Source organism: Emydura macquarii, unplaced genomic scaffold (genome assembly GCF_026122565.2).
Source record: "Emydura macquarii macquarii isolate MOO-44397 ecotype Brisbane River unplaced genomic scaffold, CSIRO-AGI_Emac_v2 contig_1451, whole genome shotgun sequence".
Lineage (NCBI taxonomy): Eukaryota > Metazoa > Chordata > Testudines > Chelidae > Emydura > Emydura macquarii.
The window spans coordinates 602,598-617,259 of NW_027131588.1; the positions used below are offsets into that span (position 1 = coordinate 602,598).

General features: G+C 39.5%; 1 protein-coding gene across 9 annotated transcripts in view; it reads left to right on the forward strand.

Annotated features, from left to right (window-relative positions):
• The window catches only part of KDM4C (lysine demethylase 4C), a 463,532-nt gene that overhangs the window by 258,581 nt on the left and 190,289 nt on the right, over nucleotides 1–14,662 (forward strand). For all 9 annotated transcript variants that reach the window (XR_010920738.1, XR_010920740.1, XR_010920739.1 and 6 more), the window contains exon 9: nucleotides 6,864–7,057. Coding sequence is in view for 5 of the 9 variants with exons in the window: in XM_067553078.1 (XP_067409179.1) it covers nucleotides 6,864–7,057 (194 nt within the window). In the remaining 4 variants the exon portion in view is untranslated. The remainder of the gene's footprint in view (nucleotides 1–6,863; nucleotides 7,058–14,662) is intronic.

Below are 14,662 nucleotides of genomic sequence, written 5' to 3' on the forward strand. Positions count from 1 at the left end.
AAGGCTCTAATTAGTGAAGCCCTTCCACAGTCAAGTTGGAAGGGCATATTGAGTGGGGTCCCGCAGGGATCTGGTTTGGGTCTGGTTCTGTTCCATATCTTCATTAGTGATTTAGATAATGGCATAGACAGTATACTTATACATTTGAGGATGATACCAAGCTGGGAGGGGTTACAAGTGCTTTGGAGGATAGGATTAAAATTCAAAATGATCTGGACAAACTGGAGAAATGGTCTGATGTAAATAGGATGAAATTCAATAAGGACAAATGCAAAGTACTTCACTTAGGAAGGAACAGTCAGTTGCACAGGTACAAAATGGGAAATGACTGCCTAGGAAAGAGTACTGCAAAGAGGGATCTGGGGATCATAGTGGATCACAAGTTAAATATAAGTCAACACTGTAACACTGTTGCAAAAAAAAAGTAAACATCATTCTGGGATATATTAGCAGGAGTATTATAAGCAAGACACAAGAAGTAATTCTTCCACTCTATTCCATGCTGATTAGGCCTTAACTGGAATATTGTGTCCGGTTCTGGGTACCACATTTCAGGAGAGTTGTGGACAAATTGGAGAAAGTCCAGAGAAAAGCAACAAAAATGATTAAAGGTCTGGAAAACATGACCTATGAGGGAAGTAAGGACAGTTCCAATATTTGGGACTTTTTCTTATGTAGGCATATATGACCCCCAACCCCCTGTCCTGATTTTTCACACTTGCTATCTAGTCACCCTAGAGGGAAGATTGAAAAAATTGGGTTTGTCTAGTCAGGAGAAAAGAAGACTGAGGGGGAACATAACAGTTTTCAAGTACATAAAAGATTGTAGAAGGAGGAAGGAGAAAAATTGTTCTCCTTAACCTCTGAGGATCGGACAAGAAGCAATTGGCTTAAATTGAAACTAGGGCAGTTTAGATTGGACATTAGGAAAAACTTCCTAACTTTCAGGGTAGTTAAGCACCGGAATAAATTGCCTAGGAAGGCTGTGAAATCTCCATCACTGGAGATTTTTAGGAGCAGGTTACATTAGACAAACACCTGTCAGGGATGATCTAGATTGCTTGGTCCTGCCATTAGTGCAGGGGACTGGACTAGATGACTTTGTGAGGTCCCTTCCAGTCCTATGAGTCTGCTGATATTGGTGCAAATATTATTAAAATTATGTTGTCTCATTTTTGATAGTGATAAACTTTTACTTTTACTCAAATGTAATGCACTTTAGTACTAGTATAAAAACACAGCATTAAATATTCAAAGATTACTAGAAGAGGGAGATTTTTATACCTCATTTAGGCAGGCATAACTTATTATGAAACTTTTCTTTTAGAACATTATCTATCATTGGATATTTTTTCTTGATGGACTTTTTTCTTCAATAAATCAAAGCTAGTTTAAATATTGGCCCTTTTCCAAATTACTTGAAGACTTTATGCCTAACAGCAAAAACTGTAATCCTTTTAAACTGTTCCTTAAGCAACCATTTGGCATCTCTGCCTAGCAGTGTAGCTTGCATTGAAAGGGATTTTGTGTGTAAACGAGGGGAAAATTCAGTGTCACTTGTCCTTATGTAATGAATTTAGCTCTTAATGATGAAGGATATTCCAGTAGACAGTTTATGTACCCATCCAATATCCAGAAACACCATCAGTTCTTTTCTGTAACTGCTCATTGTTATTGATCAGTGACCCTCTGAATGAGGTAAGCTGGTCACAGTAGAATAAGAGCTTTGTACGAAAATAATACAGTACTCAACTGGATGAAGAAAAATCACATGAGAAATTTTTTTCTAGGCATCAACCATCATTAAGTGCTGTCACTCTAGCACAGTGTTTCTCAACCTGGGGGTTTAGAGGGGTCGCAAGTGCAGAGCTGGTATTGGGGGTGGCAAGAAAGGCAATTGCCTGGAGCCACAGGGGCGCCATGAAACTAAGTTACATGCCTCAGCCCCGTGGGGGTGGGACTCAGGCTTCAGGGGTACAGTAGTTTGGAAAGGTTAAGAACCACTGCAGTCTAGCACTTCTGATGTGATTGTGATCTCGGGACCGCCTCCTTTAATACTCTGTGTGATTTTCTCCTTTGTATATTAGCTCCACTAAATGGGAAGAATTATGATTCGCATCATGGTGCAGGTATTTAGGTGTTGTACAGCAGCACCTTCTGTACAGAAGTAGAGAATTCAATTTAACCACAACATTTAAAAATAGCTAATAAGGAAATTGTGTAAGGATAGTTAAGTAGGGGGAGCTTTCAGAAAAGAATTTACTAACTGCATCTGAGAACTACCAGTTTAAAAAACTGAAATGCTTAAAAGATGTTTCCCTAAAATAATGTATTTAATGTATTATATAATCTGTCCCTCCTTGTCCTCTGTATGTAAATTACTGTGATACTGGTAATCTTGCTTCCCTAACAAAAGTATCAGACAGAAGCAGCTGCAATGACTGGATCCCAATGTATGTGTGAAATGAGAGGCTGTGTTTCCTCACAGATTGCACTGGGACTCAGAAGACTTGGGTTCTAATCCCAGTTTTGCCACTAGCTTGCTGTGTTACCTTGGACAAGTCACTTAACCTCTCTGTGTCTCAATTTGTCCATCTCTTTTGTAAAGTGCTTTGAGATCTACTGATGAAAAGCACTATATAAGATCTTAGTATAATATATATTAATATTATGTGTGGTATATATTAATGTTATGTGGAATAATGCTGTGGTACTAGCAATGAGAACTAGTATCATGGAGGTGTGGAGCATAAAATGCCTTCTCTGCTATTCTTTTGAGAGCTGTGTTGAATTCTTGGATTATGGTCTGCCATGGTTTCTTCTGATTAAAATTGTGTTCAAAATTCCATTGGAAAATGTAGCAGAGCATAATATACATTCAGAAATCTTTCCTGGAGTTGTTTGCTTGACATGAAAATTAGTATGACATATATCACACCTGCAGTCTTCAAAAGATCCAAGGAATTGCATTAGAAGATAACATAACATCCCTGAGTCATAACAACTTCAAATGTTGAAATATCATATAATTTCCATATGTTGGATCTAGGATCTGGTCAGTAAGATAATTTTTCCTTTGGGTTAGGCTTTGGTTGACATACTTCAAACAAAATGAATTGGCAAAAACGTTTTCTTTATGAGAAATGAATTTCTACAAAACCAGTTTTTAAGTTGCTAATTCATGTTTTTGACAATTTGCTGCTAGAGTTTAAATGTCTGATTTCAGTGCAGTTCTGACTACTGCCTGAAGTAGTTCCTTGTTCAACTTTTTTATGTTACACAGGATGTGTGTTTTTAAAGTACTGAAAGGAAAGCAGGACATTTTATGACATTTCTAATCCCTTTTTACATTATAGATTTATTATTTTCAAAGAAAAGAAGGATGGGGTAAAAATAGCTGGTGGATGGAGAAAACAGAAGAGAATATACCTGCAGTACACAATGCTGTGCCTATTTAGTCAGTTACAAGCAAATTTAATTTCATCTGTGGTTAGACATTCTGTTCAGTTAAAAAGGGATGATAAAACTAATTATAGAGGACTACAAGGTCAGGCCATAGGTTGTTAATTTGTTTGCATTCTTCCATTAACCTGAAAGGTTATATATATATATATATATATAAGATTGGCTATATGGCTTAGTTTCACTTACCAATTGAGACATTTTGTTAGATATAACATGAAGACATTTCACAGTTTTTCAATTTCGAAGAATCAGTTTTTTAGCTAATAAACTTGTTCTTAATATGAATGGTTTATGTGCTGCAGGCTTGTTGATTCACCTAATATAAAGATCTTTTTAAGCTTCAGGTACAGTAAATTTGCTTTGAAGATCATATTTTAGTATCTCCATTATTTCAAGTGAGAAAATATCCCTTTACTTGGAAATTCATTACTATTTATGTATTTCAATTTGTTTAAAATATGCCAGCCCAGATCTCTGTGGGCAGGTACAGACTTTATCAAGAAAAGCAATACATTAAACAATTTGGACTAATGACGAAACTAAAGTTATTGGGTTTGATAGAGGAATTACGGGGTAAAATATCATGGCCTTTGTTATACAGGAGGTCAGAGTAGAAGACTATAACACTCCCTTCTTGCCTTAAAATTTAAGGGTGTGTCTACACAGCAAAAGCTGCTCATGGGCTAGTTTTCCTGAATTCATTTGAATCCAGCTAGCATAGGTAACAGTAGCAGTGAAGACAGCACAGTATGAGCTTCAGTGTGGCCTAGTTAGTTGGGAATATAGCTGTGACCCGTCTGTGCCCAGGGCAGCCACCTGAAAATGCCAAGGTCAGAGCAGGCTGTAAAAGGAGAGCAGATTCTCCCAGCACTGCTGGGAGGCACTAAAGCCAGACTTCCCAACCAGACACAAACTGCACTTCTGAATCCCCAAAGAAGCCAGTATACAAATGCACACAGCCCCCTTTACTGCATTTCAGCTCCAGGCTCCCAAATCAACACTAGGTCCAGTAAAGAGACCAGTTGTTTAAACTCTATGCTTTTTTCTAAAAAGGTTCTCTCTGACCCCAAGGGGTCAGCCACAGTACCAGTTCAATATAAGTTTGGATCTTACCTAAAATACCATTCTGGCAGCCAATCCTTTATTAACTAAAACTAAAGATTTATTGTAAAAAGAAAGAAATAAACCATAAGAGAAATGTTAATGGGTCAAAGCAAATCAGATACATACAAATGTTTGAAAATCCATATACATCAGGTTTCTAGAAGAAATGTGGATTTGCAGGCTTGTACAGTTCCTCTGGTATACATCCAACATGTGGATGGGCCTTAGTCCTTTGGTTCAGTTGCAAGTGAATTAATCCCGAGGCAGGTATATGTCAGTAACTGGACAGGAACAAAGGCAAAATGGTTTCTCTGTTTTTATCTTATACACCCTCTGTCTCTGGCCATGCGGCATGTGAAAACTTACAGGAGCTAAAATGGAGTCCAGAGTCACATGGGCCAATCCTGATAACTCTTCAGGTATGCCTTTTAGTTTCTTCCTGGGCCCCTTGCATCTGTGAGTGTCTTGATGGGCCATCAAGGACGCCATTGTCTTGCCGCTTCTCTGTCTGGGGTGTGTCCCAGCCAGCCCAAGTTGACACACAGAAATATCAACTACATCCATAACTTTCATTTTACATATGATACATGAACATAAATATTAATATCTTACTCAGCACAATATATTCTTTCTAACAGTGTCTGACATGGTATATCTTACATGAATCGTTATGATTTTGACATATTAATGTTAACCAATATGACAAATGCCCCCTCTCCAATCGAACCAGTGTGACAGCAGCATCCATGCTGGGCTTATACTACCTGGGCTGAAGCCTATGCTGTGCTGTCTTCACTGCTATTATTGCTCATGCTAGCTGGATTCAAGCTGGCTCGGAAAGGCTAGCCAGTGCACAACTTCTGTTGTGCAGACATACTCTAAGAATCTAAAAACTGCTCTCTATTCTTCTCAAAACAAGCATTCTTCCACTTCTCACTCAATCCTTCCAAGTTGTAAAAAACTTCAGGAGAACAGGTAGTTGTTGCAGCAAGAAAAAAAGCCATATGGTCTTTTTGTGGCTTCCCTAAGGGTCTGACATATGTGTTGAAAAGGGGTGGTTATAGAACAGAACTCTGTAATACTCCCCTTTAAAAACCTTTGGGGCTCATGAGCAATTACTCACAACTCCCACAGAAAGAGAAGGGCAATCCAGTTAATGCCTTTTGGGCTCAACAATACCTCGTGTTTAATAGCAAAGGCAGCTGGTGGATCAAAAAGAAACAGCATAGATGCTTACTTTTTGTCTGTTACTAATAGGAGTTCATCAACCAATGAAACCACTGTAATGTCTGTACTATGTATATGCTAAATGGACTGTCCCCATAGAACCATGAGGAATCCAGGTTATGGCTGTAATTGCTCAGGTAGTATTTTCTGTATGACCATTTCTCCTGAAAAAGGAAAATAAAATCTTTGGTGGGAGATGGAAAGGATTTCATTTTCAAGGTCTTTATTTGGGCTTTCTCTACTACAAAATACAGCATATCATTTAGTTTGTCAGCATTAGTATATAGAATATAGATATTCAGGCCTGCCTGTAAAAGCCCATGTTTTGTAAGTATATCCTATCATTTAGCTGGTTATAGGGGTATAAAACAAAGAATCAAAACCACAGGCCTTCTCTCACTGTGGCAGTCTGAGGCCTTGTACTTTGGCTCAGATGCAGGAGTGGGGGCCATAAGCTGGAAAGTATGCAGTCACATATGCACATTCCAACATAACATCCAATACCAGGTTGTTAAGACGGTGATCCAGTCTAACACCTCCAGATAAAGAAAAGATCCTAAAATGTTTAAAGGAAACTTGGTTTGATAGCATTCTGTCTGGCAAAAGAATTACTTATCAATAGTTGTGGTTGTAAAATCTACACTCCTTATTGTTTTGTCTTTATGGTACCCAATTCTCTATTATCTATTTAATGATTTCTGTCTGGTTCTTTGTCTGTTTCTGTCTGTTGCATAGCTAAATGTGATCAATTAAGGTAGTGGAGTATGATTGGTTAAAGAATTATGTTACAATATGTTAGGATTGGTTAAAGAATCATCTTGTAATATTGTTAAAGAAATGATTGGCTAAGATATGTTATAAAACTGAGGTAAAACAGGAAATAGGGGGAAGATTTATTGGTGTAAAGGACTGGAAGGTCCTAATGGATGATTGAAAAGATCCTAGTAAAACTGTTGTATTGCGTGCTGCTGGACTCTGGACTTCTGCTTCTTTCAGCGAACTAAGAACTGAAAGGACTGGGGGGTCCTAACAGTCACTTGCAATATATATTTCTGATTTCTCCGCAGTGCAGCTGCAGGAAAGACATGGTAACAATATCAATGGATATCTTTGTGAGGAAGTTTCAACCAGACAGATATCAGCTGTGGAAACAAGGAAAGGATTTATACACCATTGATCACACAAAGCCCACTCCTGAAACAACACCTGAGGTAAAGGCCTGGTTGCAGAGAAGAAGGAAAACAAAGAAACCTCCCAAATGGTAATTAGAGTTGTTCACCTCCATTTAATTAAAGTTAAATATGTTGTATGTTTCCATCTTTTTCAAGACCTCTTTCTCTAACATTCCATTTGAGTTGTTCATTTATTCTACTCACTAATTTATCTCTTCTTATAATTTAACCAGAAGCTTGAGGCCAAGAAAGTCATTATTCATAGTGATTGTAGTAAATGAAAAATACACTCATTTTGCAATGTGCAAGGAAAATGCATAACTGAAGTTTATGCATATGGAGAGCTGAGCATTGCTTCTAATGCAATATTTAAGTCTTTTCCTTTGGTGAAGGTGTGTTCACTCATAATTTCAAAATATTGGTGGCTGCCACTGTGTGTAACAATATCTCCAGCCAAGAGAACAGAAAAACGTCTGTAGGGAATGTGCTAAATGCTATTCATTACTTAGAAAAGAGGGGTTTTTAAAAGGTGCAGAATCCTAGCAGCTGTGTACATCCTCTAGCAATCGACTTAACCTTCATTAGCTTGTAGCCTAGGAGCTCTATAGAGAGAGACCTATTTGGTGGACTCTCACAATACTACTGCCAATATTTGGCTATGTCTGCTATGGATTAACAACAAATTGGAATTTGACATAATAAAAGCCCTAACCCAGTTGTCAATGCAGACTTCGCTGACATAACTGAAAAGTTAATTTTTTGGGGTTATCATTGAAGCTATCAAAACTTTGACTTTCTAAAATACTTTTACAGCTAGATCCAGTCTCATGATATAGATAGTGTATTTTGGGGGAAATTTTCTTTACATTCAGTATTTCTCTGTTGTTTACACTTAACAAGATTCCAGTTGATTTTCCTATTCATTATTGCTTTGGGTGATAGCTGAAAAAAATTATAACATGAGCTTTGCTTGTGTCTCGTCAAAGCAGGGCACAACTGGATCTCAAGTTAAGGATAATACTTACGCCTTTTATAGCACTTTTTAATCTTCAAATCATTTTACAAGCACTAAATCCTTAAGGATGATGCCCTATTGTGACTACATATTGTCAAGTGAATACTAAACTGGGAATTTCCTTCTTTACTTTTTAAATGAATTTACCTCTCTTAAAAGTTGATGTGATAACACTGGAGATGAACATCCTCTGCTTATCCATGGGAGGAGTAAAACACAGGCAATGGCATTGTATGTGTGGTGGGAGCACCCCAGTTTGTTGTGTTGTTTCCAAGGCTTAAATGTTCAAAGTAAATCTACCTTACTCTATCCAGGGTCTAAACAGCCCTCAGTATCTTAGTTACCAAGCAGGTTCCCTTCAGCCCCTTATAGTGGTTGCTGGTGCTTGAGCACAGTGCGAACTTGACTGAAGAATCCAAGCTTCTGCTGCCTTGCCAGGTATCCATGTCCACAGTCACAATGCTAGTCAAGGCTCCTTTGCTGGTGCTAGGATGCTCCTTCATTGGTAACTTGCTTCCTGGGCCACTTCTCTAGCCCCAGATTCTGGAGTGGCATTCCTCTCCTCCAATGACAGGTGGGATGGCAGAAGGAAGCCAGTTATGAGATTGACTGGCCCGGGCCTCTATCCAGTCAGGGCTCTGAGCCAGCTGCTTTCTTTCTCCCTGTCCCTTAATGAGTCAGAGTTCATAGAATCATAAAGTTGGAAGGGACCTCAGGAGGTCATCTAGTCCAACCCCCTGCTCAAAGCAGGATTAACCTCCGCTAAATCATCCCAGCGAGGGTTTTGTCAAGCCGCTGCTTAAAAACCTCTAAAGATGGAGATTCCACCACCTCCCTAGGTAACCCATTCCAGTGCTTTCACCACCCTCCTAGTGAAAAACTTTTTCCTAATAGCCAACCTAGACCTCCCCCACTGCAACTTGAGACCGTTGCTCCTTGTTCTGTCATCTGCCACCACTGAGAACAGCCTAGCTCCATCCTCCCTAGAACCCCCTTTCAGGTAGTTAAAGGCTGCTATCAAATCCCCCCTCATTCTTCTCTTCTGTAGACTAAACACGCCTAGTTCCCTCAGCCTCTCCTCATAAGTCTTGTGCTCCAGCCCCCAATCATTTTTGTTGCCCTCCGCTGGACTCTCTCCAACTTCTCCACATCCTTTTTGTAGTGGGGGGCCCAAAATTGGACACAGTACTCCAAATGCGGCCTCACCAATGCCAAATAAAGGGGAATAACCACTTTCTGTGATCTGCTGGCAATGCTCCTACTAATGCAGCTCAATATGCTATTAGCCTTCTTGGCAACCAAGGCACACTGCTGACTCATATCCAGCTTCTTATTCACTGTAACCCCCAGGTCCTTTTCTGCATAACTGCTACCTAGCTCGTGTGGGCCGGGCTTCAGTATTCATGTGGAGAGGAATTACTTTCCATACGGATTTCCCCATATTGGTCCACCAATTTGTCTCAGCCCTGAACTAAGGGGTTCACCTCTAGGGTTGAGGTTCATTTTCCATGTTTACTTACCCCTTAGTCTATTTTCTGAAACTTCCAACAAAGATGCCACTTAATGTCAACTGTGTGAAGACTTGCCCCTGACCTTCCCTGGTCACTACTCAAAGGGTTGGTGGATACATGCATGAAAAATCTGCTTGGAGTACGTGTGTGTCTGAGTGTGAGAGAAGATTTTCAAACCTTTAATATAGTTTGGTTTGTGGGATATTCAAGAGTGTGCGAATATGTTGTTACCTTATCTAGCTTGTTTTCCCGCCTATAGTCTTCTATGAAAGTCCTTTTAAAAATCAACAAGCAATCATACAAAAACCTAGTAATTCAAAGTTTAGTTTGATAACTGAAATTAAATTGGGCCCCAATTCAACCAATTACTTTGCACATGCTTTACTACATTCTTATTCATCAAAGCACCTAAGCACATTTTTAATTTCTTTGCTGAGTTTGGAAGATTATTATTCCTAAAACTTTCAAAGCTGCACAGCTCCTGTTGAACTTCAGAGGAACCTATTTAGCTCAAAATAAACAAAAAACATGCATATCTAGGAAATTTTGTCCCTGTTGATCAACATTGTGAAAGCAACAAAGACTTCCAATGCTGCCAAAGTATGTGTTATTTTTTGATGGAGTCATATTGTATTCAAATGAAGACCAGCAGGCTTGGGGTCTAGGCAAAGATGCTAAATGTCAAAAATCAGATGCACTGTTGGAGTTTTGTTATAGAGCTTGCACAGTCCTTGTCCTGCCCTACACTTGACTCTGGTCAGTATTGATAGTTTGTCAAGTCCATGAGTGCTAAATTCACACAAAATAATAATGAACTAAAACAAATAGAGGGGAAAAACAACCCTACACCAAAAAACCCAAAATATTACAAGTTTCCCTGCTCCCTTGCTAATAATTTTTCTGTACAGGCATTCTTTTCAGTGCTTTATTTGTAATGAAAGATGTATCAGGGCTCAAATAATAAGGTGCCGGGGCTTGAGCATTTTTTTTTTACATTCATAATGAATGCAACAAGTCTAGAGGTGCTGGAGATATGAATGGCCAAACCTAGAGGTGCCAGGGCTCAGTTTTGGCAAGCCCTGCACAAATTAAGCACTGATTCTCTCAGAATGATTTTGATTGGATCTTTGATCTCCTTTCCTCTGCCTCCTACACCTGACATAAGTAGCCATATGGGGATTTCTTTCAGGATATGTCTACAATCAAATGTGTGATTGAAGCTCAGGTAAGTGTGCCTGCATTAGCTTTAATCTAGCTAGCATGGCTAAAAACAACAGTGAAGATGCAGTGGCAAGAGCTTTGGCACTGGCTGTACAAGGCCACCTAGAACTCTGGGTACATCAAGTTGCTAGCTTGTGCTGGTTTTTGTGCGATCACATCTTTGCTGTTTTATTTAGCCTGCTAACTACATTAAAGCTAGTGCAGGTATGCCTACGCTCCCCCAATTACAGTGTAGACCTATCCTAAGTGCAAGAGAAACAACTGGGTGGCTTAGAGCCAATTTTGACTGCTCCAAACCACCCTTTTTGCGTAGCGGTTATCATTAAGGGAAGGAGAGTGTAATCGGGTCACTTTTGCTCTTTTGTAATCCCTGGCTGTCTGAAAGGCCTCTTGAATGCTGTTGCACCTGAGTATATCCCTGAGGCTGCTATAAGTTGTGCCAGGGGCCCAGCCTGCCCCTGATCAGCATCAGGAGCATGAAAATACCTTTCTCCTCCCCCTCATCACCATCAGTTGTGTTGGGCACAACAATAGTACAGCTGAGGATTTTGCCTGTATGTTAGCATGAGATTTGTGTTTTAAATGTATTGCTATTCCTTTACCACTATAATTATACCATTTTTGTAATTAAAGAAGATAATGAAACAAATGTGAAAGTAGGCCCAAAGAGTGAAGCAGCAGCTTATTATGCTGCTATGCAAGAAACCATTCAGAATGACCTCAGGGATCTCCCTTCCCAAGCAATGGCATATCAGCAACATTATGAAAGTTGATGGACACTATTTCACAACACCAGCTTCTGGATGCTTTGACAACAGATGAAGCTCCTGGTTGCAGGGCCAGCTGCAAGTTATGGAAGAGAGGGGAAGTGAAGTTTCCAAACAGAGCAAGAGAGGAACTTATTACAGGGGATGGGTCTCCGTTTCAAAAATGGTTTTGAAATCTTTAGCGATCATAAGAATTTATCAGCCATAACTTTTTTTTTTTTTTTACTTTCTTTTATTGCCTGTTATTTCATAGATTACATGAAAGTGCTGAAGAACAATGTGTTGCTTTGGAAGTTACAAAGGAAGATTGGCAAAGGGCATTCTTTAGCTCCCTTAGGTGTCTAAGAAGGGCTTTCTAATACTGAATTCTCTCATGTAAAACTTAGAGCTTTTGCTTCCCAACTTGTTAGATCTCTTTTTTTATTCATATGAGGACACCTTATTAATTTTTGTGAAATAGTTCAGCACATTACTAAAACCAAAACAAAAAGGAATAACAACCCTCACCTGCATTTACCAACTTGAGGTGGGGTATGAGTGTGTGTGGGAGTATAATGTTTGTGCACACACACAAATATAGAATTGTATTATATTCTGTTTAGTTTCTCAGATGCCATCCTGCATTTTTATAGTATATACAGTAATATACTATTGCAGATTTGCATTTGGGACAGCAATACTTTACTTTTCAGCATAACCCTTATTGATCTGGGTAACCAATTTCAGTTAAAAGTAGAGATATTATAATAATTATATTAAACGTTTTATTAGATGAGTACATGTGCTAAATATATTCACTTAGCTAAACTGGTGGACACACTCCTGTGCTATTTGATTACTACATTGGCATTGGTGCAGACATATCAGCAAGTTAAAGAAGTATGGGTTGGATGAATGGACTATAAAATGGATAGAGAACTGACTAGAGCATAGGGCTCAACGAGCAGTGATCAATGGCTCCATGTCTAGCTGGCAACCGGTCAAAAGCGGAGTTCCCCAGGGGTCGGTCTGGGGCGGTTTTGTTCAACACCTTTATTAATGATCTGGAGGATGGGGTAGATTGCACCCTCAGCAAGTTTGCGGATGACACTAAGCTGGGGGGAGTGGTAGATACCCTGGAAGGTAGGGATAGGATACAGAAGGACCTAAACAAACTAGAGGATTGGGCCAAAAGAAATCTAATGAGGTTCAACAAAGAAAAGTGCAGAGTCCTCCACTTAGGAAGGAAGAATCCCGTGCACAGCTATAGACTGGGGACCGACGAGCTAGGCAGCAGCTCTGCAGAAAAGGACCTGGGGGTAATGGTGGATAAAAAGCTGGATATGAGTCAGCAGTGTGCCCTGGTTGTCAAGAAGGCTAATAGCATATTGGGCTGCATTAGGGGGGGCATTGCCAGCAGGACGTGGGAAGTGATTATTCCCCTCTATTCGGCATTGGTGAGGCCGCGTTTAGAATATTGTGTCCAGTTTTGGGCCCCCCACTACAAAAAGGATGTGGACAAGTTGGAGAGAGTCTAGTGGAGGGCAACAAAAATGATGAGGGGGCTGGAGCACAGGACTTATGAGGAGAGGCTGAGGGAACTGGGCTTGTTTAGTCTGCAAAAGAGAAGAATGAGGGGAGATTTGATAGCAGCCTTTAACTACCTGAAAGGGGGTTCCAGGGAGGATGGGGCTAGGCTGTTCTCGGTGGTGGCAGATGACAGAACAAGGAGCAACGGTCTCAAGTTGCAGTGGGGGAGGTCTAGGTTGGACATTAGGAAAAAGTTTTTCACTAGGAGGGTGGTGAAGCACTGGAATGGGCTATCTTGAGAGGTGGTGGAATCTCCATCTTTAGAGGTTTTTAAGCTGAGACTTGACAAAGCCCTGTCTGGGATGATATAGCTGAAGTTAGTCCTGCTTTGAGCAGGGGGTTGGACTAGATGACCTCCTGAGGTCCCTTCCAACTCTAATATTCTATGATTCTATGATTCTATACATGGATGCATATCCTCTAAATGAAGATAAATTGTTTATTCAGTCTCATCTCTGCTGTAATGTGTTGATTAAAAACATGGTAGTTTTGATTCCAGGAATAATATGACTTCCCACTAAGGTGGGGAAGAGTAGAAATACCAACAGGAACATGACTGCCTGTATGGAGGTAATACTCATGCATGTGTAGACAAGATGCTCTACCATGCGAGGACCTCAAGAACCAATAATTGCATATAATGGTTCCAGGAGTTGTATCACAATGCTAACCAATCAGCATTTCCAGCATTGCAACACAATTTCTAGAAGTACCACCTTGTAGAGAAGGGAATTCAGGGAATATTGGTGGAGGTAAAATATGGCTCCTTAAAAGGTTGGTGAAAAAGGTTATCAGAATATTCCTACCTCAATGTCTACATCTGCAGTCCAAAATATAGAACCCTTTGATATAAACTAGTGATGTCTCTACTACACAGGACACTTCTCATAAAAGTGTTATCAGGCTGGAAATTGGCAACACTTGTCTTGTGATGAAGTAGCATGTATAGTACTGCCCTGCTATACTAGAGACTTGAATTTGGGACTTGGGACTCTCACTCCCTGTATATTGGGCATATAGATTATAACCCATTCAGTCTTTGAAAGACTTTGTCCAGGTTTGTCCTTCTGTTGATGGTACTGAATATGCATAAGCTGTGCTGGAGACTGTATTTTATCTTAACAGCTGAACTGTGTTATTAAACATATACTTAAATGTAGTAAAAATAACATTTTCTTCAAGAATCCAAACTTTTCCCTAATTCAGATTCTTGTAGCTGGTGTTAAAGATGCATATACAATTGCTAAAAATACTGATCTTTGTAAAAGATACATGACTGTGCATGAGTGATCAGGCAAAATGTCTAGTGCACTCTGGGACTGGGACAGTATTATCTAATATTAGTGCAGGTGAGCACATTTTTCCTCTATTATTATGTTGTTAAATTTAGTCTTTTTCAGGTTCTGAAGAATGGTTCATCAAAAATTAGTTTTAGACCTTGGTTAAGAAAGACTTACCTTAGGTGGTTTTGGGTTTATAGTTTAATACCTTGTTCTAAGGAATTGTGATAAAACATTAGAAGGTTAAATCCAATTAATTGTTAATCTATCACTTAACAAATTAAACACTATCTTGGCACAAAAAGTTGGAAAATTGTCAGTTTTTTACTAC